At 36.5% G+C, this 21975-nt stretch overlaps 1 protein-coding gene across 21 annotated transcripts in view; it reads left to right on the top strand.

Moving 5' to 3' along the window:
* Positions 1-285: 285 nt before the first annotated feature.
* The window catches only part of PPFIA2 (PTPRF interacting protein alpha 2), a 485005-nt gene continuing 463315 nt past the window's right edge, over positions 286-21975 (top strand). For 18 of the 21 annotated variants that reach the window (XM_032296751.1, XM_032296787.1, XM_032296710.1 and 15 more), the window contains exons 1-2: positions 664-1395; positions 5796-6046. In XM_032296751.1, the coding sequence (XP_032152642.1) occupies positions 5798-6046 (249 nt within the window). In that variant the 5' untranslated portion in view covers positions 664-1395; positions 5796-5797. Of the gene's footprint in view, positions 559-663; positions 1396-5795; positions 6047-21975 lie in introns of those variants that run through there. The other 3 variants (XM_032296718.1, XM_032296670.1, XM_032296654.1) reach the window with 2 other exon arrangements.

Raw genomic sequence — 21975 nt, 5'->3', positions numbered from 1 at the left:
ACAGATGCCGCCACACCCTAGATTGGCTCAGGTCCCTACAACCATGACTACCGTGCCCTGGCCCCGTGGGAAGAAAGCTGCTTAAAGAAACGACGAGCACAGAAGACCCGGGAGCCAAAAGGTGCCCAAGTCCGTTCCCGTCCCCACCGGCTCGGGCTGACACGAGCGCGGAGGCTGTAGAGCCCATTGTGTGAAGGAAGCCCGGGCGTGGGGGCGTGTACCCCCTTCCTTCCCACTTTGCCCGTCCCTGGCCCTGGCCTTCGCAGGGGGCACTGGGAGCCGCGCGAGCCTCGGCGGCCCGGGAGCGGCTCTGAGGGAGACGAGTGTATCCGCGGGCGCGTGTGCGTGAGGAGGAGAGCAAAGACGTGATTACTTCAGAATTTATTTAAGGGCCGGTGGAAACCACTGCAGCAGCTTCCAGGGGAAGCCCTTGTTCCAGAGGAAGAGGAGGTGGCGGCTGCCAAGGAGGAGGAGGGGAGGAGACGGAGGAGGAGTAGCAGCCACCGCGCGAGGCGCGTGAGGAGAAGATGCCGTAGCGTCCTCACCGGCTCCCAGCAGGTTGGTTCTCGCGGCCAACGGAAGCAAGCGAGGAGGCTTGCAGAAAGGCTGGGCGGAGGGAAATGGGTGTGTGGGGGGCTGCTGCTTGCCTTTCCGGAGAAGAAGCGCCTCCTTTAAGTGAAATGAGCCACGCGAGAGCGAAACAGGCTGGGGGCCAGGAGGAGACCTGTCTTGCTTTTTTTTTTTTTTTTTTTTTTTGTGCATCCCTAGGGATTCGCTTTCCCCTCAGGTTTCCAACTCTCAGGGTTAGCCTTAAACTCCAGGGGGGCTCCAGAAGCCGGGCCTGGGTGGAGAACTTCCCTCCCAGATACTTCTCACGCTTTTTCCCCAAGCTCTCCTCGGGAGGGACGCCTCACACACCCCGGGTGGCCCGGGCGCGGAGAGGGAGCGGCGCCGCTTGGTTAAGTTTCTGAAAGTCAAACCCGGTCCCCGGTCCTCGCCCCTGGGCTCCAGCTGCACGCGGGGAGCTGCGGCTGCTCTGGCAAAGGGGCCGCGGCTGCTTTAAGAGCCGCCTCCCCCTCTCCTCCTTTGACAATGGTCTGAACCGGGCTCTGCTTCCCAAAGCAAAATTTGTAATATGCCATTTTTCCGATGGACGCTTCTCCTTTTGGCTGCTGACGGAGCCACGGGAAGATGCCGAGCTCCTGCCACGCCACCGGGCCGGGGCACGTTCCGGGAGGGCGCCGGGGCACGCGTGTGTCTGAGCTGCCTTTCTCCTCCCGTTGCTAGGGAAATGGTCCAGGAGTGCTGGGTGTGAGCCTCCCTTCTCCTCAAGCCGGAGTCTGCGGTTGTCATTGATCAATTGAAGAAGCAAGGACCCGAAATCACAGACATTAGGTACAGAAGCTGTCTTTGAGTTTCACTGTCTCCTTTTGCTGTATTTTTTGACCACCTCCCCAGCCCCACCCCGCCCCCAGGGAAGATGAAATGCAAATTCTTCCTTGTTGATTACTGTTAGATACCTTTTGCTTTCACCTCATCCTCTCCATCGCCTGTCTCTCTGCCTCCTGCCTTCTTGGCTCTGTCCTGTTGGGCAGCATGAACAATTTCAGTGTGGAAATGATGAAGTCAACTTCTTCAAGGTGGCGGGGGGTGTGGCTGAGAGATAACTGTCCAGTAGTGTGGGGTGAGCTGGCTCTTTCGCTGAATGTAAAGGCACTAGGTAAAGAAAGTGTAAAATGCGTCCATTAAAGGTGATAATCATATTTCCCGATGACAGAGGCTTTCAAAGAGTTAAATAGGAGGGGGAATATTCATGTAATGTAATCAGACAATGGCTAGGATTTCTCTCAGTGAATTACTCCTTGTAGGTTAACTGAGGTGGAGCTGGGATAGTTCTTAAGACTAAATATTTTCAGAAGAAACTCACTATAGAGAATAATTACATTCTCACCTCTAGTAGGGCCCAAATCCTAGTGATTTGGTTAAATAAAGTCATTTGTTGTCAGAAAAAAAAAAAAAAAAAAAAGCTTTTTGTAGCACTCTTATATCTGAAGAGGTACTGCTTGGATGGCATATATTATTAAGGTACACATCGGATCTTGAAAGCCCTTGAGTGGACTCCAGTGGGCATTCAAACTTTTATTTTGAAATCTGAGAAATTTAAAAGACAGTCAAGGTTATGTGCTAAGAATAAAGGAGTCGATTTTCCTGATATAAAATTCTTCCAGCTAAATTTAAGCACTGGAATAATTAAGCCAATCAGGTTTATTATTACTTTTTTCCTTTTTCAACAAAATTAACAATGTCTCTAGGCTTCAAAACCTTCCGTAATTTAATGAAGAAAGCATCAATACCTAGATGAAGATAACATAATTTATATATCAAACTGATTTTGAGGAGGGAATGATGAAAAGGCAAATATCAAAGCAAATTGTTAGGCTGCCCTTTCTGGCTTTTCAGAAATTATGTGATGAATGCAGTTTTTAGTATTAAAACTGATTATAAAAGTTAAAAGTGATCTATCTGGGTGAGATGCAGTAGACACTGAATGACCATAGCCTTCTGGACTGTGCAAGTTGCTTCAAATATCATCTATTCTTTAAAAGGGCGTTTAACCCTTACCTTGAATATATATCATTAATTGCTTTTAATACTTAAAATGTGCATTTAAGAAATTTTATACTGCATTTTAAGGATTGTTCAAATATTTTGTAATTTATGTTAGAATCTGAGTTATAATGAAAGAAACCAAGTAGTTCACGAAAGTGGCCATTTTTTTTTTTTTTGTAGACCTTTTTCTAATTTTGATAAGAAGACTTTGGATTTACTCATTTGGGTTGACTGTTAAGAAAAAGCAACATATGTTCATCTTATTTCCTAAATAACTTTTGAATAGTTTGATTTTTATAAATTGGATTTGAAGAGTTTGAAAGTATCTACTCAAACCTTTAGGCAGTATGAGTCATAAAGGTAAAATACTGTTTCTATAAAGATTAATGTTGATCACTTTATAATAGAAATACTTAAATTTATAATTTCCCTTTATGTGTTTTCATGTGTGTTCTCAGTCAGGTAACCTATTAGATCCTTTTTTTTCCTAAGCATAGATTATTGGCTTTCTTTCATGGAAGAGATAGCTAAAGTTTTGACATGTAACTTGTCGTGGTTCACGTGCCTTAGAAGTGGAATCAAATCAAGTTCTTTCGAGTGTAGTTTAATAGACTTTCTAAGTCCCTAAGCCACTTTTCATCATAGCACCTTCTGACTGACTAAATCAAAGATCACCTTTAATGTTGATTTAAGAGCCTAAAGTTTGTGAATGCTTAATATCCCATGGTAACAATAAGGGGTTGTTAGGATATTATATTCAGGTGAAAATTGTACGGGGGTAATCACTGCCATTATGCTTTGCCTTGGAATTTAAAGTTGTTCTAAGTCGTTCAGGGTAGAAAAAGATTAATAACGTTTGTTGAGGAAGGACATAATTTAAAATACAGATTTAAGAATGAGTGTTTTGGCACAAATTGTCACAATGCTATGATTTGCTCTCCCAGTACTTTGTTTTAACCTTAAATATCAAAAGTAAACACATTGGCTCCTGGTAATAAATTCTTAGAATGACATAGCTGCTCAATGTGAGATTTCATGCATGGCCTGCAAACTAATCATTTTAAATAATCAAATGTGTTGAAAAACTTTTTGTTGTTGTCCAATTACTTTTCAATTAATGTAAAGAAAATTTGAAGCAGTTAAAAAGAGTCTGCGTTTTCCATCTTTGTGATAGTCTTTGACTGAAAATCAAATTGAGATAAGTGCAAGAAATAGTTTTATCCATTAAGTGTATAACAGTAGCAAGTGTGGGTATCTGGGGGTGTGTGCTTATATGCATTTCATGTGTCTACTCTTATTTATTTTAGTATTCATACAAAATTGAACAAATAAAATTCCTGCCTTCAGGTAGATCAGTGTTTTGAGCAATGAGCAAAAATTCAAAGTATTTTAAATTTTGCTAATATTCACTGACCCCTTAATTTTTTTTTTTTTTTTTTTTTTATGATGGAATCTTGCTCTATTGTCCAGGCTGGAGTGCAGTGGTGTGATCTCAGCTTGCTGCAACCTCCACCTCCTGGGTTCAAGCAGTTCTCTTCTCTCAGCTTCCTGAGTAGCTGGGACTACAGGCACCTGCTACTATGCCTGGGTACTTTTTGTATTTTTAGTAGAGATGGGATTTCACTTTGTTGGTTAGGCTGGTCTCAAACTCCTAACCTCAGGTGATCCACCTGCCTCAGCCTCCCAAAGTGCGAGGATTACAGGTCTGAGCCACAACACTCAGCCCCCTTAATTTTTTAATATAGGTTATCAGTCACAAAATGCTTTGCTTACATACTTTTTAAAAGTTTCTCTTGTTTTCAGGAGTCCCTGACCAGATCATTCACAGATAATTGAATTTTGCTCCTTAATACCCCAATTTATATGAAGACCCATATAAAAAGTAATTATTGAGCTATTAAGTCTTGACATTCTATTTGGAAATATCACCAGAAATATCTTCTCTAAGGACAGGAATGTGTAGAAGGAAAAATTAACTGACCTTACATTATAAAAACCAAAGAATGCTTCAGGATCAACAGCCAAACCTGCTTTTCTTTACGTCTGCCTTTTGCAAAACCAAGCCATCTAATTAATAGCTGCTGGCTGTAGTACAACAACCAAAATTGAGATGAGTTTGACTTTTCTTTGAAACATAAGCTAGAGGATGAAAGAGAAAATGAGATGATTTCTGATTTTTAAGATGCCACATAATAGTCAATCGTGCACCTATGTGTGTTTTTCTATTTTAAATCAAATTTAAAAATATTTTGAACAGTTCATTTATTTCATGACTGGGAACCTGTGATTAGCAGCTGAGATGTGAAGTTACTACATTAGCTAATATAATTTATGACACCTGTTTTGTGGAATATTTGAAAGAGTGCTAGTTTGGATGAAAACCAGACCATGCGGCTAACAGGAAAAAAAGGAATATTAAGTGTAATGATGAGTATAATACCCTAAGCAAATTTATGTACCTCAGTCTATTTCATAAGACTTTTGTGTAATTCAGCCAATATTACTTATCTACTCTGTGTAGGCCACATAGGAATTCAGGGAGAGAGCATGTAAAAGTAATAAAATGTAAAACGTAATGTCAAAAAGCTTAAAACTAGTCAGTTTGGAAAAAAAAAACCTGGTGATTAAAAAACAAAGTAAAAGCTGATTATTATATAAAATGAATACTCAATTATTTGTAGATTTCCTACAAGAAAGAGTAAACATTAATTCGTTGAATTACCTAAGTCATTCAAAAGTCATTTACTTCCTACCCAATGGTGTTGCTTGCCATTACCAATGTACATAATAACAAAGGTAACATAAAAATATTCACTGTAAGAGATTTATAAACTTGCAGATAAGAAAGATGATTAAATAATAATTAAAATAACATGTTTATGTAAATTGAATTAGGTGGGATAAATCATAAATAAAAACTTTGAGAAACAGGTGAAACCAAGTTGCATATGCGAGGTGGGGCAAATGTGGTGTCATGGAAAGAGAAAGCACTTAGGCTGAAGGAAGCAAATGGATCATATTTCATTGAGGTCAAAACATTTTGCTTGGTTGGAGTTGGGGCCACAGGTAGGGGAAATAGAGACAATTATGCTAATGAGCTGCAAATGTTTAGTGAATTGATGTCCAAATGACACTATTGGAAATCATTTCTTTACTAAGACTCCTTCCCCCTTACTTTCTTTAAGCAATGATGTGTGAAGTGATGCCCACGATTAACGAGGACACCCCAATGAGCCAAAGGGGGTCCCAAAGCAGTGGCTCAGACTCAGACTCCCATTTTGAGCAGCTGATGGTGAATATGCTAGATGAAAGGGATCGTCTTCTAGACACCCTTCGGGAGACCCAAGAAAGCCTCTCACTTGCCCAGCAAAGACTTCAGGATGTCATCTATGACCGAGACTCACTCCAGAGACAGCTCAATTCAGCCCTGCCACAGGTATGCTTCCTGGTAGCCATTGTTTCTCTTATTGTAATTGAAAGTTTAATAAGATTTAAATAAAATTCACTTTACTCCCATTCCTAATGTTACTTTTCCACTTAACATAAGTGATATGCACATTTTGGTGAGAACAAATTAGGAATAGATAATTAGTTCACTTGAAACCTTGCTTCAAACAAAATCATGGACTATTGATGGTGGTTGGGGGTTTGTATGAGAAGCACTAATTCTTATCTGGTCTTTCTTAAAAATTGATTGCTATGTTTTAGTGGGGTGGAAAACCACTTGTTGATCAGCCTTTAATGACCAGAATGTGGAGATAGTTTTATCTTTCTTACCTTTTAAACACAATTTTGACATTTGGATATATATATTTTCCATTTTCAGTTGTGTGATCTGTCTTTGAAAATGACAGTACTTTGGAAGTCTCCTGTTCAACTATTGTTTTATTTATATACTTTTTAAAATGCCTAATATCTGCTTTAAAATTCTTGGAAGTGCTAACCTATTATCGTTTCCCCTGAAAAAATACTTTATCTGGTTTCTTTTTATTTTAAAAACATTTTAGAGATTGATGAAAGGGAAAAATTTAAGCTTTCTTCTCACAAATGTGACATTGTTAGATTAGCTATTTATTAAATACATTTCTGTCAATCTTTGAATTTAACTGAAAAATAAAACTAAAAAATTTTAAGGACTGCCAGCCTATTTATTAATAAAGTTAATGATGAGATTCAATTTACTTATTTAAGAAAAGCATAATTGTGCCTGTTTTAGGTATGAGAAAAAACATAAAATATTTTAGGTATGAGAAAAAACATAAAATATTTTAGGTATGAGAAAAAACATAAAATATTTTAGGTATGAGAAAAAACATAAAATTAGATGAGATTTTTGATATTCATTCCCATTAAACTATAATTTTCTTTTAAATATAAGGTTGATTGGCCCTCTCCTTAAAAGACAGTATACCAAATGTTGAAGAGTTGAATTCTCTCCACAAAGTTATGGCTTGTAGCAAAGATATTTTTATAAATACAGAAAACTATATATTCAAAGTTGATAAAATGCTAAAGCTAGCTTTACTATTAACTCACAGAGGTATTTATGACTCTCAAAATGGAAAGGATTACTAAGAACCCCCTGTCGAATCCTGATTAGGTAATCTCATAACCCTATGTGAATAACTGCCATTCCAGTCCTTTTCATTTTCAGTAAATTTATCTTCAATATTAAATTGAATTTCAATATTCAATATAAATATTGAAATATATGTTTTCAGCAACTCACTTCATAGTACCCTGGTTTGTGCCATCACACAAAATGTTTTGACTAATTTCAAAAGGCAGCTATGATAACTATACCAAATATTGTATTTTTTCAGGAAGACATTTTAGTCTTTGTAATTGCTCTTTATAAGGTGATTTCTAGAACTATCACCACTATGCTCACTCTCTTGGAGGATTATTTGAGTTGGCTAATTCTCTTGTTAAAGTGGTCCCAGAACCAGTCACACTCTTCCTCATCTACTATGACAAGTGGAAAATGGGGCAATCATTTCTTCTTCTGGGTACAGTGCTTCATTAGCTTACACTGGGATTTTATTATATTTGAAGGCAAGTTTAATATACTTTCAGTGTGTACTGGGACAGCAGTCAACTGAAGTTTCTGACTGATTTGCATAGATGCTGCAGTATGTTCCCATTTCCCCACTCCTCACCCTTCTTAGAAGTTGACTCTGAGCCTATGTGTAAGACTCTGCATGTATCCCTCTTACATTTGTCTTTCTATATTTTACTCAAGCTTGAAGTCTTCAGTTTAAATCCTAATCTTATCAAAATGCTTACTAAAAGTAATTTGGGTTTTTTAAATGTTTCTTTTGTAAAATAGTAGGTGACTATTTTATTTAAAAATGTTGTAAAAATAAAGCACTAGAACCAGATACTTTAGGAAAAAAAGGAGAAAACTGAAAACTGTTTTTATATATCACAGTATTGTGGAGGCAAATCTCTTCATAAAGGTACGAGATTGAAAATGTTTTATTTCTGGCTATTCAATTGTATGGAGTATCTAAATTATGATGCCCTTTTAAAATGTTAAATTTTAATTTTTAAATCCACTGCCCAGCCTTTTATCTAAACCTCTTTGGGCCAGTTGTGTTTTGGAGCTCAGAAGTTTTCTGATTTTCTCTCTCTTTTTCTCTCTTGTTCTCTCTGTTTTTTCTCTCTCCCCCACACCGTGTATGTGCGTATGTGTGTGCGTGTGTGTGTGTGTGTGTGTGTGTGTGTGTGGTAGTATATTATAGAACACTTCTCCTGAAGGACTATGGGCAGCACCCATATTTTCCAATGTTTCTGAAATTTTTCTGAAGAGAATTCTATGAATATTCCTACTGCATGGAAAAAATAAAGACTGTAAATAGTCTCATGATAAGTATAGGTCTGGTTTTCCCACCCTTCAAGTTCATTATATATTCACATATAAAATATCAATTTCAGAGTGTATGGATTTTGGAATTATAGATTAGGGATTATGAATCTATACATTTAGATGAATATACTTCCAGTCCATTTAAAAAATACTTTGAGGGGCTGGGCATGGTGGTTCATGCCTGTAATCCCAACACTTTGGGAGACCAAGACAGGTAGATCACCTGAGGTCAGGAGTTCAAGACCAGTCTCTAACATGGTGAAACCTTGTCTCTACTGAAATACCAAAATTAGCCAGGCATGGCAGTGAACACCTGTAATCCCATCTACTCGAGAGGCTGATTCAGGAGAACTGCTTGAACCCAGGAGACGGAGGTTGCAGTGAGCCAAGATTGCAGCACTGCACTCCAGCCTGGGCAACAGAACCATTGTGCCACGGCGCTCCATCCTGGGCAACAGAGCCAGACTCTGCCTGAAAAAAAAATACTTTAGGGATTTCTTTTTCAATATCAATTTGTATGTTGCTATTATAAATATCAGTGTACCCCTAGAAATCCACAGGTCCTTAATGATAATAAGAGGATCCACAGGTCCTCTTATTTTTTTAAAAAGGAAGTGTTTAATGACCTAGTCTGTATCTTTAGGGCCATAAGTTTTCTACAACTAATAGGGGAATATTCTTCATTAATTGCTATCTTTGAATCTTTGTGAATATTTTTACAATAATGTGCCACTGGTTGGTGGCATTGCATTTGACATTTAGCTGGAAGGAGAAAATGACTACCATAAATTTGAGTTTTGAGGCAAAAATAAAGCATGTAAAATTAAAAATCACTGGAGAAACAGAAAAATGAAAATTATTTCAGCAAACACAGGATACAATTGAAAAGAGAGAGAAACTTATGACATAGATGTCCTAAATTGCCTATTCAGTGCTTTTAGGTCTTGGTGACTGGAGTTTTACTTTAGTCTCTATTTTATTATTTCCTTGTAAAAGAATGCAACAATAATTTTTAACAATACTAACCATGTAAATTATTTTATAGCCATATTGTTTAGTTTTTCATTATGTCTTTGGATGTATCTGTGTTTAAAGAGTTATGGTAATTTCACATAATTCTGCGCCTCCAGGCCTAATGTTTCTAAGCTCTCTCCTCAGTTTTCTACCTTATTAATGCACAGATCCATTTTAATGTTCCACAGAACCTCAGATTTAACATGCTCCAAACTGAATCATCTGCCTCCAACTCACAACCTACGTGTGCTCTAACTCCTTATCTAGACACCTTAAGAGTCCTTACAGATGATGCTTTCTTCCTCATCTCTGAATTCAGTCTTCAGTGGGTCATGCTGTTTTTACCTCTTAAATAATTCTCAAATCTCTCTACTCTTCTGTTTTTGGGGCACCCAACTCTGAACTTCTTTGCTCCATCTCCTAACATTTCTAGTTTTGTAAATATGTCACATTATATTCTTGAATAATATGACACTGTTTTCAGTGGCCCAGCAAACTCCATTCTTTTTGCTTCACGCATGTTCATCTCACTATCTATAACGTTCTTCCTCAATATCTTTGTCTGGTTAATTTCCCATCCTAGCCAAAAGTTTATCTCTTCCAGGTACTCTTTTCTGAACCCTAAGTACATTTGTTTGTGTTCCGTACTCTTATCATTTATCATATTTTAATTAAATTATCTGTTTATGTGCCTGTTCCCCAACCTAAAGGATAAGCTCCTTTAGAATAGGGGCAAATCTCAATATTGCAAAACCCTTGAAACCACCAAATTACTAGGCCCATAAAAATGGCTTTTAAAGTAAATGTAGAACTAAATATATGCGCATTTTGATGTAGAAAGAATAATAAACTTGAAATAGGAAGATCACTTGGTTTGTACTGTGATCCAGCTACACATCACTAGTTTGAGCCAGAATTTCTGATTTCCATGCTACAAAATGTGGTTAATACTAACACCTCATAGGGTAACTTGTGATAATTAAAGAAAATGAGACAAGTAAAAACTAATTAATGTATGAAACATTAAATGTAGAAATTCTTGCATTTCTTTTATCTAGAATGCTAAAAGATGATCATTTGTATGTATTTTGTGAATAATCATTAGAATAATTAGAATAATTTAGGAATATTGACAAAATTAGCAATCCTAGACATTTTTGAGAAGAGGGGGAATACTTGTCAGTTACCAATATATTTGTTAAGAATATTTAGAGGAGAGGTAAAGGGAGTGTGCTTCCTATTGCAAAATGTCATATGTAAAAGTTTAAAATTTCTTTTCATCACCTTAATTAGCATATATTGAGGGTACACTGTGCATTATTAAATAGTTACATATATTTGTAAAGGGGATGGGGAAAACAGTTTGGCTCTCAGACTGTTTAGGGAACAGAGCTGCTCTGAAAAAATACGTAAATGGGCCCAAATAATTACAGTACTGGAAGATTATAGAAGTACTGCAGGGGCTGGGCGCGGTGGCTCACGCCTGTAATCCCAGCACTTTGGGAGGCCGAGGCGGGTGGATCACGAGGTCAAGAGATCGAGACCATCCTGGTCAAAATGGTGAAACCCCGTCTCTACTAAAAATACAAAAAATTAGCTGGGCATGGTGGCGCGTGCCTGTAATCCCAGCTACTTAGGAGGCTGAGGCAGGAGAATTGCCTGAACCCAGGAGGCAGAGGTTGCGGTGAGCCGAGATCGCGCCATTGCACTCCAGCCGGGGAAAAAAAAACAAAACTCCCTCTAAAAAAAAAAAAAAAAAAAAAAAAAAAAAGAAGTACTGCAAATTTTTGAATTATGAAGTTGATACGTGATTAACTACAAAAAATTTCATGTGGAAAGTGATATTAAAGAGGTATTTTTGAGAAAAGGTTGGTAAAGATTCTAAGATATTCCATGTGGGGCAGTAGAGTTGCATAGATAGAAGTTTGCTGAAGGACATTTGGGAAACTGAAATTCAGCATAGGCTCTGCTTCTCAGGCTAGGCTTAGAGTCTCTACTTTGCACAAAGGAGAGTCTGTGGGGATTTTTGTTTGTTTTGTTTTAAAAGATTAAGTAGCAATTAATAATAATAAATTTGTTTGATGAAAGATTGTAGGATGAAAGTGAAGTTCTATATAGTGCCTGTGGAGTGTAGACATAGGATAGGAATTACTATGTAGGCTAATCTTTAGAATTATGGGTGAACTGATGATCAGATCATGAATAAAAATTATTCTATAATTTTGATTTTGGATGGATTGCATATATTCATTAGTTATCCGTTGCTTAAATAATGCTATATAACAGCACAAAACTTCAATAACATAGAAAAATATGGGTTTGTGGAATTCAGCTCATCTTGAATTGGCTGATCTTGGTTGGGCTAACTTTTATGTGACTGGCTAGCTGAAGATTGCCTATGTGAGCTTTATGTCAGCTGGCTATTATCTGACCCAGGGCGGCATTGGCTGGGCCAACTGGGGCCGTTCACCTCTATGCCATTGTATCTAATCCTGCAATAGGCTAGACCTGGCTGGTTCTCATGATCATGGGAGAAGTGTAAGAGCAGACTGGGAATAATCAAATGCTTCTTAAACTTCTGCTTAAGTTATTTTTGGTAATATTCCTTGGCCAAACCCAGAGAGAGTGGAAAGCAGAACAGAATTACATGGCAAAGTGTATGGCTGCAGGATAAATGAAACACTGGGACTATTGGTGCAACTGATCTACCACAAATGTCACTAAAAGGGTCATTTGGGTCATTTTCATGTTAAGAGAAAGCAGATAGTGATAACCTTCTGGTGAAGTATAGAGATTTGATATAGAAATGTGACCAGAAAACACAATTGAAATGTAAAGACTGTTGAAGAGAAAGAACGGTCAGGGATGGGTAATGTTCTCAATGGCCAAGGCTTTGGACTTGAGTCAGAAGATATGAATTTGAATTGGGGCTCCTTCCTCTGTTTACTGGGAGACCATTGGAAAGTCACTTATTTCTCTCAAACTCTGTTTCCTTAATTGAAAAGAGTAAATGATATCTACCCTTAGGAGAAAGGAGGTATTAGTATGTGCTTCAGAAACCCTGAGCATTTTAAATACTAGGTTTTTTTTAATGTATATAATTTGGGATGTGCTGCTGTACATCTTGATGAATTAAAAGAGGCTACTTATGAAGGAGATATGTAAGATATATATATGTATATCTGCTTGTGGAGGAAACATATATATATGTATATATCTTTTGACATTCTAAAATTCAAACTATTTGGGTAAATCTTATAGAGAGTAATAGACTCTACACTGATGGCACTTTTATTCTGAATGCATACTACCTAGATGTAAATGGACTTGCTACTCACTAGCTCAATAAACTTGGTCAAAGTGCTTACTTCAAATAATGATAGAAATTGCCTCATAAGATCGTTATGAGAAACAAATGAGTTGGAACATGTCAAATGATCAGTTCAATGCCTCACAGGTAGTACATGCTCAACAAGTGTTAAATGTAGCTATTGTTGCTGTTATTATTATTACAGATATTATCATCATTATCTTTAGCCAACCTTAACTGTACAATTTTACTGGGTAATAATAAACACTAGCACAACTTGAGAGCACTAAAAATCCTTACTCTCCTCAATCTTTGTCAAATTTTAAAGGCCTTTTGATTTATCTTTAAAAACGTCTTAATTACATTTCCCTGAATTTTCCACTTCCACAATGGCCAGTCACACATATTCCTTGATTACACCAAACAACATCTCTTCCTTTTGTGCTGAGATTATAACTAAAAGAGCTCCTTCACTATCTGTGAAACCTAATACCAGCACATTGTTTTATCCATCAAATTGAAAGATACTCCATCTTTTACCTCCTGTTGTAGTCATCCTATTTTCTTAATATGTATTTCTCTCTTCCAGTTATTTTTTCTTCTGGCCAAATGAAATGATATCCACTTGTGGCCTGTGTTGCTCATTGTTTCTTTTTGTTTTTTAACTCTTACAATCAGGCTTCTATCATGCTTGTTTGCCTAAAATACAGTACACTTGTATATGCCACCAATGTTTTACAAACCTAGTGATCCTTTCACATTCTCCATGTTCCTTGAATTCTTTTTGTTAAGCAATGCTATTAATTATTTCATCCTGAAATTCTCATGCTCTTAATTCTCCATAACCATTCCTTTTCTAGGCTAGTAGGTATGTTGTCCTTCAATCCTCATTATTTTCCTACATACTTCTACACACTTGTCTATACCCACGCTTGTCTTCATTTATTTACATTCTCCAGTCTTAAGCATTGTCCTTCTGGTATATGAACACTCACCTCTAAATCCTTGAACTGTTCTTTTTACCTCCTTTTTCGATTATTTTTTCCCTCTGTCTCTAGTATCTTCAATTACTTTTCCTCTAAGCTGGCTATTGTGCAAGATATTCAAATGTACTTCTTAAAAGTAAAATGATGACAAGTATAATTAACAACAAAAACAGCCCCTTGACTCTGTTTCCCCTTAGTTTCCAAATTATTTTTTCTTATTCTGTAAACTTACTCTCCAAGTTGTCGGCTCTCACTGTCTCAATTTCTTTGTCTTCTATACTACAGTCTGATTTTTCCTCTAACTCCCAGTTGAGAATGTTTGCTCTCACCAATAACCAATTAATAATTGTACTAGGTATTTGACACTGCCCTTCTCCAGAAAATAGATAAATGAATCTTATCCCCTTAACTTGCATGATATCATACTGTCTTAGTTCTTAAGTATTTTGTTTTGTTCCTCTCAATTTTTTTTCTTGTGGGCAGTTCCTTAGTTAGTTACTTCTTAAATATTTGATAACAAAGATAAGATTAATTGTAATAGCTAATATTTCTGAATACTGCCACTATGCCATTCAGTGTTTTATTTAAACACCCGGATATTAAAATGGGAGTGATCCCTTCTGTCTCTGTTTGAGATGAAGCTAAGTGAGGCACAAGACTTTATTTCCAGGAGATGCTAAGATATAGCCCAATTAGTAAATTTAGTCTTAGCTCAAACTGCACATTTGGGCTCGACAAAGGTTGATTTGGAAAAGCTAGAAGAGAAATACAGTTGTTTTGGAGAGCTGTTGGACATAATCTACCACTCTATGTATGAGAAATGGGAGCAATTCCTGTTCACTTTAGCCAAGTGAGAGGGATTCAGGAAAAACATTCAAAGAGCTTGACAGGTTTCCTCTAGAGACTAAAGGATATAGAATCTGAACTGAAAGCAGCCACAGTGGCTGTGGATGCCCCTGCTTCTATATCAGATGAAGGAGTCACAAGGCAGGCAAGTCCTCATGGTTCTCCAAGGTCAAGGCAAAGGTTGGCAATGTTTGAAGGGCAACTGGGTTCCTCACAAGGGGAGCTTGCTTAGGGTTATCTTAAGCCCATAGGTGAGTAGACTTGCAGAAGCCCAGGTTCCAAGATGATGAATTATGAGCAACAAATTTGAGGGTTGATTCCAAAGAAGAGAACTGATAGAAGGGTTCTTTGAGAATGCCACAGATGCACTCCAGAAGAAAAAGAGTAATTTCTTGTATATTTACCATTCCGGAAATCCCAGACAGTGGTGACAAGAGGGTCAGCCATATGCCACTGTGGCCTTTCCCCACACCTGCTAAGTTTCTTTTCACAGGCCTGAGTCTGAAGTGGTCAGAAACAGTTGCTGTGAGTGGGTGATGTGAGAGTAAAGAGACCACCAGACCCCTACCCTCCAATGCAGACTTCAGGGCTTGAAGTAAGCCTGAACCAAGTGTAAGGGGAGAAACTTTAGGTTAGATAGGAGCTCAGGGCTCTCTATTTTGTAATCCTGTATTGAATCACAACTATAAAATTATTAGTCTAGATAATAATTACTAGACTTTTTCATTATAAAATAAAAGATAATTTATTGACTAATCATACCAGAGAAGCTAGGACAGCTATCTGAAATTTGGGTTCATATTAATTTCTTAACCTAAGGGAATCAGAAGGGATAAAATGATTACTAAATTCAGCTTATTCATTAAACTAGGTAGAGGTATCATCTTGATTAATATTCCGAACATTCCAGTGAAGCCATTATTATTATTCCCATTTTACAGATAATAAAACCAAGGCACAGAGAGATTAGGTAATTTCTTCAGCACCACACAGTTTATAAGTGGTATTCACCAGGGTTCCATTAATGACATACTTTTGTTTTTACCCTGAGCCCTCTTCTTCATCTTGTTATGTTCATCGATATTAAAAGTTCTCTGGAAAACTTGTTTGAGAGACATGAGCCATAGAAAGAATTTCTCATGACTACTTCTAAGTTTTAGTAAGGCAAACAAATTATTATTATTGAAATTTGAAATAATTATTAGAATTCATATAATTATGGTGAATTTAATTATTCAAGTATCCCCACTCTGATATTTATGATACTATAAATTTGCCTTTTTATACACTGAGCATACTTTCTAGACTATTAGATCCTTTTTATAAGCCAGAAAGTATAGGTTGTATAGATTGCATGAAAAGGTATTTAACTAGAAAGTAGAACACTTGGATTTCAGTTTCAACTTTTGCTAAACCCTGTGAGACTGGAAAACCACTGAACTTCTGAGGCTTCTATTTACCTACATGCAAAATAATTTACTATTTTCTATTTTCTTATATGCAAGAGAACTATAACCTCTCTAATCTATTGTATTCTTTTGCTATTTTTAAATGATTATAAAGGCCAAACATTTTAGCTGTATTAAACTATTTCATAAATAATTACTATTTTTCAACAAATACTTTAGGGCCTACTCTGTGTCAGGTTCTATGCTTATGGCATAGTGTTGCTATCTGTATTTTATTTTATTTCGTCTTTGGTCAGTTATGGTTTCTAGGAATACATAATGTCAAATAAGAAGGCACTGCCTAAATTCTGCTGTCACATGTATTGGTAAATTAAGTGAAACTGGCTGTTATTTTTAGTGCTCTTGTTGCCTTTTATCTTCTTCTATGATGAACTGTACATGCTCCTAGAAAAGGTCAACTGTTTCCCTTGTGTCCTAGATCTTATCCCCTCTTGCTATTCCAGGATAAAACTTCTGCATTCTTTTTCCTGCATTGTAAACCTGTCCGTCTCCAATAAATTATAACTGAAAGCATTAAAATGTGTTATTATATTTCTCTCTTTTTTTTTTAACAAAACGCCATTAACACCACCCCCCACTCTACCAAGATACGACCCCATTTATCTTCCCTTTATAGCAAAAGGTTCTGTTCATTTCTTTGTTTTTTGAATTGCCTACATCTGTTCTTATTTTTCTCCCCAAATTTTCTCTTGAATCTACTCCTGGATTTAGGCATTCAGCCTGAATTCACCCTGACTGGAGTGGATTTGAGAGAACATGAATTTAGATCAACTTTATCTAAACTGCTCTTGTGAACATTAGCAATATCTTCCACATTGCTAAATACAATGGCCACTTCTCAGCCTTTATTCATGCTTACTTTATCAGCAGCATTAGACGCAGCTAATCTCTCCTTCTTTCTTTAGACACTTTCCTCATTTGGCATTAGCATAGCCCACTTGCCTGATTTTCCTCCTTTGGATTTGGCCACTTTTCAGTCTTTATTATTAGTCACTCCTCATCATCCTGGCATCTTAATGCTTGGTTACTTCAGGGCCTGGATCCTGAACATTGTCTTTTTCCATTTTTATTGACACTATTGATAATCTCATTCATCTACTGGCTTTAAATATCATCTAAATGTTGATGACTCCAGAATTTTCACCTCTTCTCCAGACATTCCTTTGACTTTCAGACACTTATTGTCTAATGTAGAAACTTAACATGTACAAAACTGAGTTCATGATCTTCACTTAGTCTTTGACATCTCATTTAATAGCAACATCAATCTTCCATTGGCTTATGCCCAAAACTTCAATGTTTTACTTCTTCCACATTCTTTATTCAATCTAGCAGCAGTTTCTCAGTGTTTTCTTCAAAGTATGTGAAAAATTGAACCACTGTAAGCACCTCTGCAACTCCCTCCTAATCAGAGTCACCATCTCTTACCTGAATTAGATGAAATTTTCCTAACTGTTCTCCTTGCTTGTGTCTTTGTAGCTCGTTGGTGTAATTCAGAGCAATAAGAGAGATTCTGATTCAGATAAAAAGTAGGTCAGAGTTTGTTTCATATCTGCTCAAATCTCTGAAATAACTTCCCATCTTAATGGAAAAGCCTAGGTCTTTCCGTCTTTAACCAGGCCTACAATGTTAACATTTGCAATTCCCCTTTAGCTCTCTGATAACATCTCTTATTGTTTTCCAGCTCAGTCATTCTCTCCCACCATCCTGCTGTTCTTGCTGTCCAACATGTCAGGCATTCAACTGCCTTAGGGACTGCAGTAGCATGGAAAAGTTGTCCCCTAAATAACCACGTGGCTTGCTCTCTTTACCTTTTCAGGTCTTTACTCAAATATTCACTTCTCAGTGAGGCCATGCCTGATCACCCTGCTTAAATTTATGAAATTATTATAGCCCTCTTCCTAATATACCCAACCCCTCTTCTCTACTTTTCCTCTAAAGCACTTATAACCACCTAGTATATATTTTATTTCTTTATCTTACTTATCTCTTTCTTCCTCCACTGGGCTCTATGCTCTCTGAAGTCAGGCAGGGGTGTCCAGTCTTTTGGCTTCCCTGGGGCACATTGGAAGGATGAATTGTCTTTAGCCATACATAAAATACAGTAACACTAATGATACCTCATGAGCTAAAAAAAAATCACCAAAAATATCTCATAATGTTTTAAGAAAGTTTACAAATTTATGTTGGACTGCATTCAAAGCCATCCTGAGCCTCGTGTGGCCCTCGGACTGACCCCAGGTTGGAACAGCTTAAGTCAGAGGATTCTTTTTATATTTGGTTCACAGCTCTATTTTCTGCCTGCAATATCTAGCATTTAGTTCTTGTTGAAAAAATACTAAATAAATGAAAACAAAGGTTATTCTTTCAGTTGAACACATTCTCTATATCTACTCTATGCTTATTTAGCAAATCACATAATCTTAAAAAAATTATCATATATTAAAAATCTTAATGAAAACAAGAAAACATATGTAATTTGTGGAGCCCTATGACTAAAGTGTCTACAATCCAAGTGTCATTATATTTGAGACTAGCATTAACACTGCACCTCAAATCCCCTTCTAGAATGAAGTGGGTTTTATATCAAGAGGTGGTGACATTTTGAATATGTCACAATCATAGCACTGAGAGTCAGATGTAAATGATTTTTTGAAGGAATTTATAAGAGATATTAACAAAATTTCTGTGGACTTCAAATTCCATTTTTTCACATTCTTCATGTTCTTTCACTAAGAAATTTATTTCTTAAACTATGTCACTTTTCACAAAAAAAGTGTATTAATAGTTGTATGACATCAGAATACTACTACCTTTATCATTTATATCTGACTTTGATTTTGTGGAAGGACAAAATGAACAGTAGACTATTTTGACTAGTTTTTTGGTTTGGAACAGATTATATTGGGATTATTCTTTTTTTTTTTTTTTTTTTTTTTTTGCCTGCTCTTATTTTTATTCTCTCAGAAGGAATGATACCAACAGTAAAAATAGCCATTAGTATTATCAAGATGAGTTTCTAAGTAACCCCAGATTTTTTCACTAAAATGTATAGTCCAATTTGGTGTACTTAATGTTAGCATGTTTATGATTCATTTATTTTTATGTATCTTTGATGATAAATTCTATATGCAGTAACAGAGACATTGAAATTCACACTATTTACTTTTCCTAAATAGTTCATTTCAGAGCTTCACAGCTTAAAGGCAAGGTAGCAACAACCATCATGATTTTTCAGTTTGTGAAAAAGAGAGTTTAGAACTATGGTTGCGGACATGTTTTTAAAACATGACTATCACACTCTAATTAAGTAGATCACACGTCTTTGCATTGATCTCTGCAATTAAATTACTTTACAAAATAGTAACTCTGTATGAGCTAATGCTACCTGCCCTTAGTAGACCCTTAATGTTTGTTGTTTGTTTACTTAACAGTTATAAGAATTAAGTTATTTAAGAGAAAATTAGTAGGCCAAAGGGTACATAGGGCTTGAATTTTAAGTTACAATTTGCATTGCAAAGCTTTATTTGTGACGCTAATAATTTAAAAAATATTAATAAAAGGATCTACTAATTTCCCTCAAATACGATTAAATTTATTAAGATTTGGAATGACTGGTAATTTCTCCTTTGAATTAGGACAAAGTTTCCCCAAAACAAACATTTTTAATCTTTTTTACTTTTCAAAAAGTGAAATCGTTGGCCTTGGAACTTGGAATAGGTGCTACAGCAAGAAAATGAAATTTCATTGCTCTTGGCTTCCAGCTCTACTTTCTCTCCTAGGTCAAGAGGCCCCAGGTTGTCTTTCAAGCAAGTACAAAGACTAACAGTTACTCCTAAGATATTTGCCAGAGAAGGTTTCTATTTTGAAGAGGCTTTTATTATTTTTGTAAATCTATAAGTCCATGTTAATCTTGATGTTAACTAGAAGAAATTGTTTAGGAATTGATGTGATTAGAATTTGACACTACATTGTTCTACAGTAAACCAATTTTCATGCATTATTCTTACCTATGATTTTCTCTTTTATGTCCACTTTTAGTGTAATCTGCTTCAAATTAGATATGTGATATTATGGTTCAAAATTTTTTACTTATTGTGAGAGTTTATAAGATGGATTTATATGTTGCTGACTTATAATAGATTAGTTGACCAAATTTGATTAAAAAATTGGTAATCAACCTAAAAGTTTTCCATGATAAGAATCCTACTTCATGATCTATTTGTAAGATAAAAAAGATGAAATCGAGGCCGGGCGCGGTGGCTCACGCCTATAATCCCAGCACTTTGGGAGGCCGAGGCGGATGGATCACGAGGTCAAGAGATCGAGACCATCCTGGTCAACATGGTGAAACCCCGTCTCTACTAAAACTACAAAAAATTAGCTGGGCATGGTGGCGCGTGCCTGTAATCCCAGCTACTCAGGAGGCTGAGGCAGGAGAATTGCCTGAACCCAGGAGGCGGAGGTTGCGGTGAGCCGAGATCATGTCATTGCATTCCAGCCTGGGTAACAAGAGCGAAACTCCATCTCAAAATAAAAAATAAAAAATAAAATATATATATATATATATAAAAATTAAAAAAAAAATAAAAAAAGATGAAATCAGTTTTAAATAGGCTGGACATGGCGGCTCATGCCTGTAATCCCAGCACTTTAGAAGGCTGAAGCAGGCAGATCACCTGAAGTCGGGAGTTCGAGACCAGCCTGACCAACATAGAGAAATGCTGTGTCTACTAAAAATACAAAATTACCCAAGTGTAGTGGTGCATGCCTGTAATCTGAGCTAGTTGGGAGGCTGAGGCAGGAGAATTGCTTGAACCTGGAAGGTGGAAGTTATGGTGAGCCAATATTTCGCCATTGCACGCCAGCCTAGGCAACAAGAGTGAAACTCCATCTCAAAAATAAAAATATGTTCTAAATAATATCAAAAGTATATTATCTTTGATAATTTTGTATACAGAGAAAATTATTTTAAAATTCTTATAAAAAAGTCATCTAAAAGTTATGTTAGCCAATTGTCTGATCCATCATGCCATCAGAATACAGTACTATGAACTATATTTCATCTGGACAAATAATCTGTGGCAATTGATGTTGCTTGAGTTAGAAAACCTTGTCTGCTAGTATCCCTTTTATAGAAAATCTGTGACTTGTGAAATCACAAGTTTTGGTAACTGTCAAATTAATTTAATTTTTTTTAATGTAACTTCATTTTGCATTTCCACAGCTAAAATTCTGAGTCAGAATAATGACAAGTGTTAGTGTCTCTTACTATAATTATAAAATTTCTATTTCTTCTTGTGGTTCTTTTGTTTTTAGAATATATTTTGAAGCTGCTGTTAGTTTTGACTATATCATGTTTATAACTTCATGTCCAGTTGAGACTTTTGTCGTTATGAAGCATTCTATTTATTTATGGACTGGTATTTTCCCTTGAATTCTATTTAATCTGATTTTATTACTACTAGTAGTATTATAGCAGATTTCTTTTCTGTTAATGTTTGCATCATGTGTCGTTTCTATATTTCTACTTTTTTATGTGTCAGTGTTCTTATATATGTTTCCCACAAATAATAAACAGTCTCTGAATTTTATTTGTATGCAGTCTGATAATCTTTCTCTTTCAATTATTTGGTATTTTTATATTTACTGTAAATACTTGTATATTTGTATTTAATCTATCTTACTAAGAGATTTCTACTTTTCCTATCTATTCTGTGTGGTTTATTTTTGTTTTTGAGACAGAATCTCACTCTGTTGCCCAGGCTGTAGTGCAGTGGCACCATCTCAGCTCACAGCAACCTCTGCCTCCCGGGTTCAAGGGATTCTCCTGCCTCAGCCTCCCAAGTAGCTGGGATTACAGGGGGCCCA

Source organism: Sapajus apella, unplaced genomic scaffold (genome assembly GCF_009761245.1).
Source record: "Sapajus apella isolate SASKATOON/1434 unplaced genomic scaffold, GSC_monkey_1.0 scaffold2, whole genome shotgun sequence".
NCBI classification, from domain to species: Eukaryota; Metazoa; Chordata; class Mammalia; order Primates; family Cebidae; genus Sapajus; species Sapajus apella.
The sequence above is the reverse complement of the archived record's forward strand: the minus strand, read 5'-3'. Positions and strand labels throughout refer to the sequence as shown.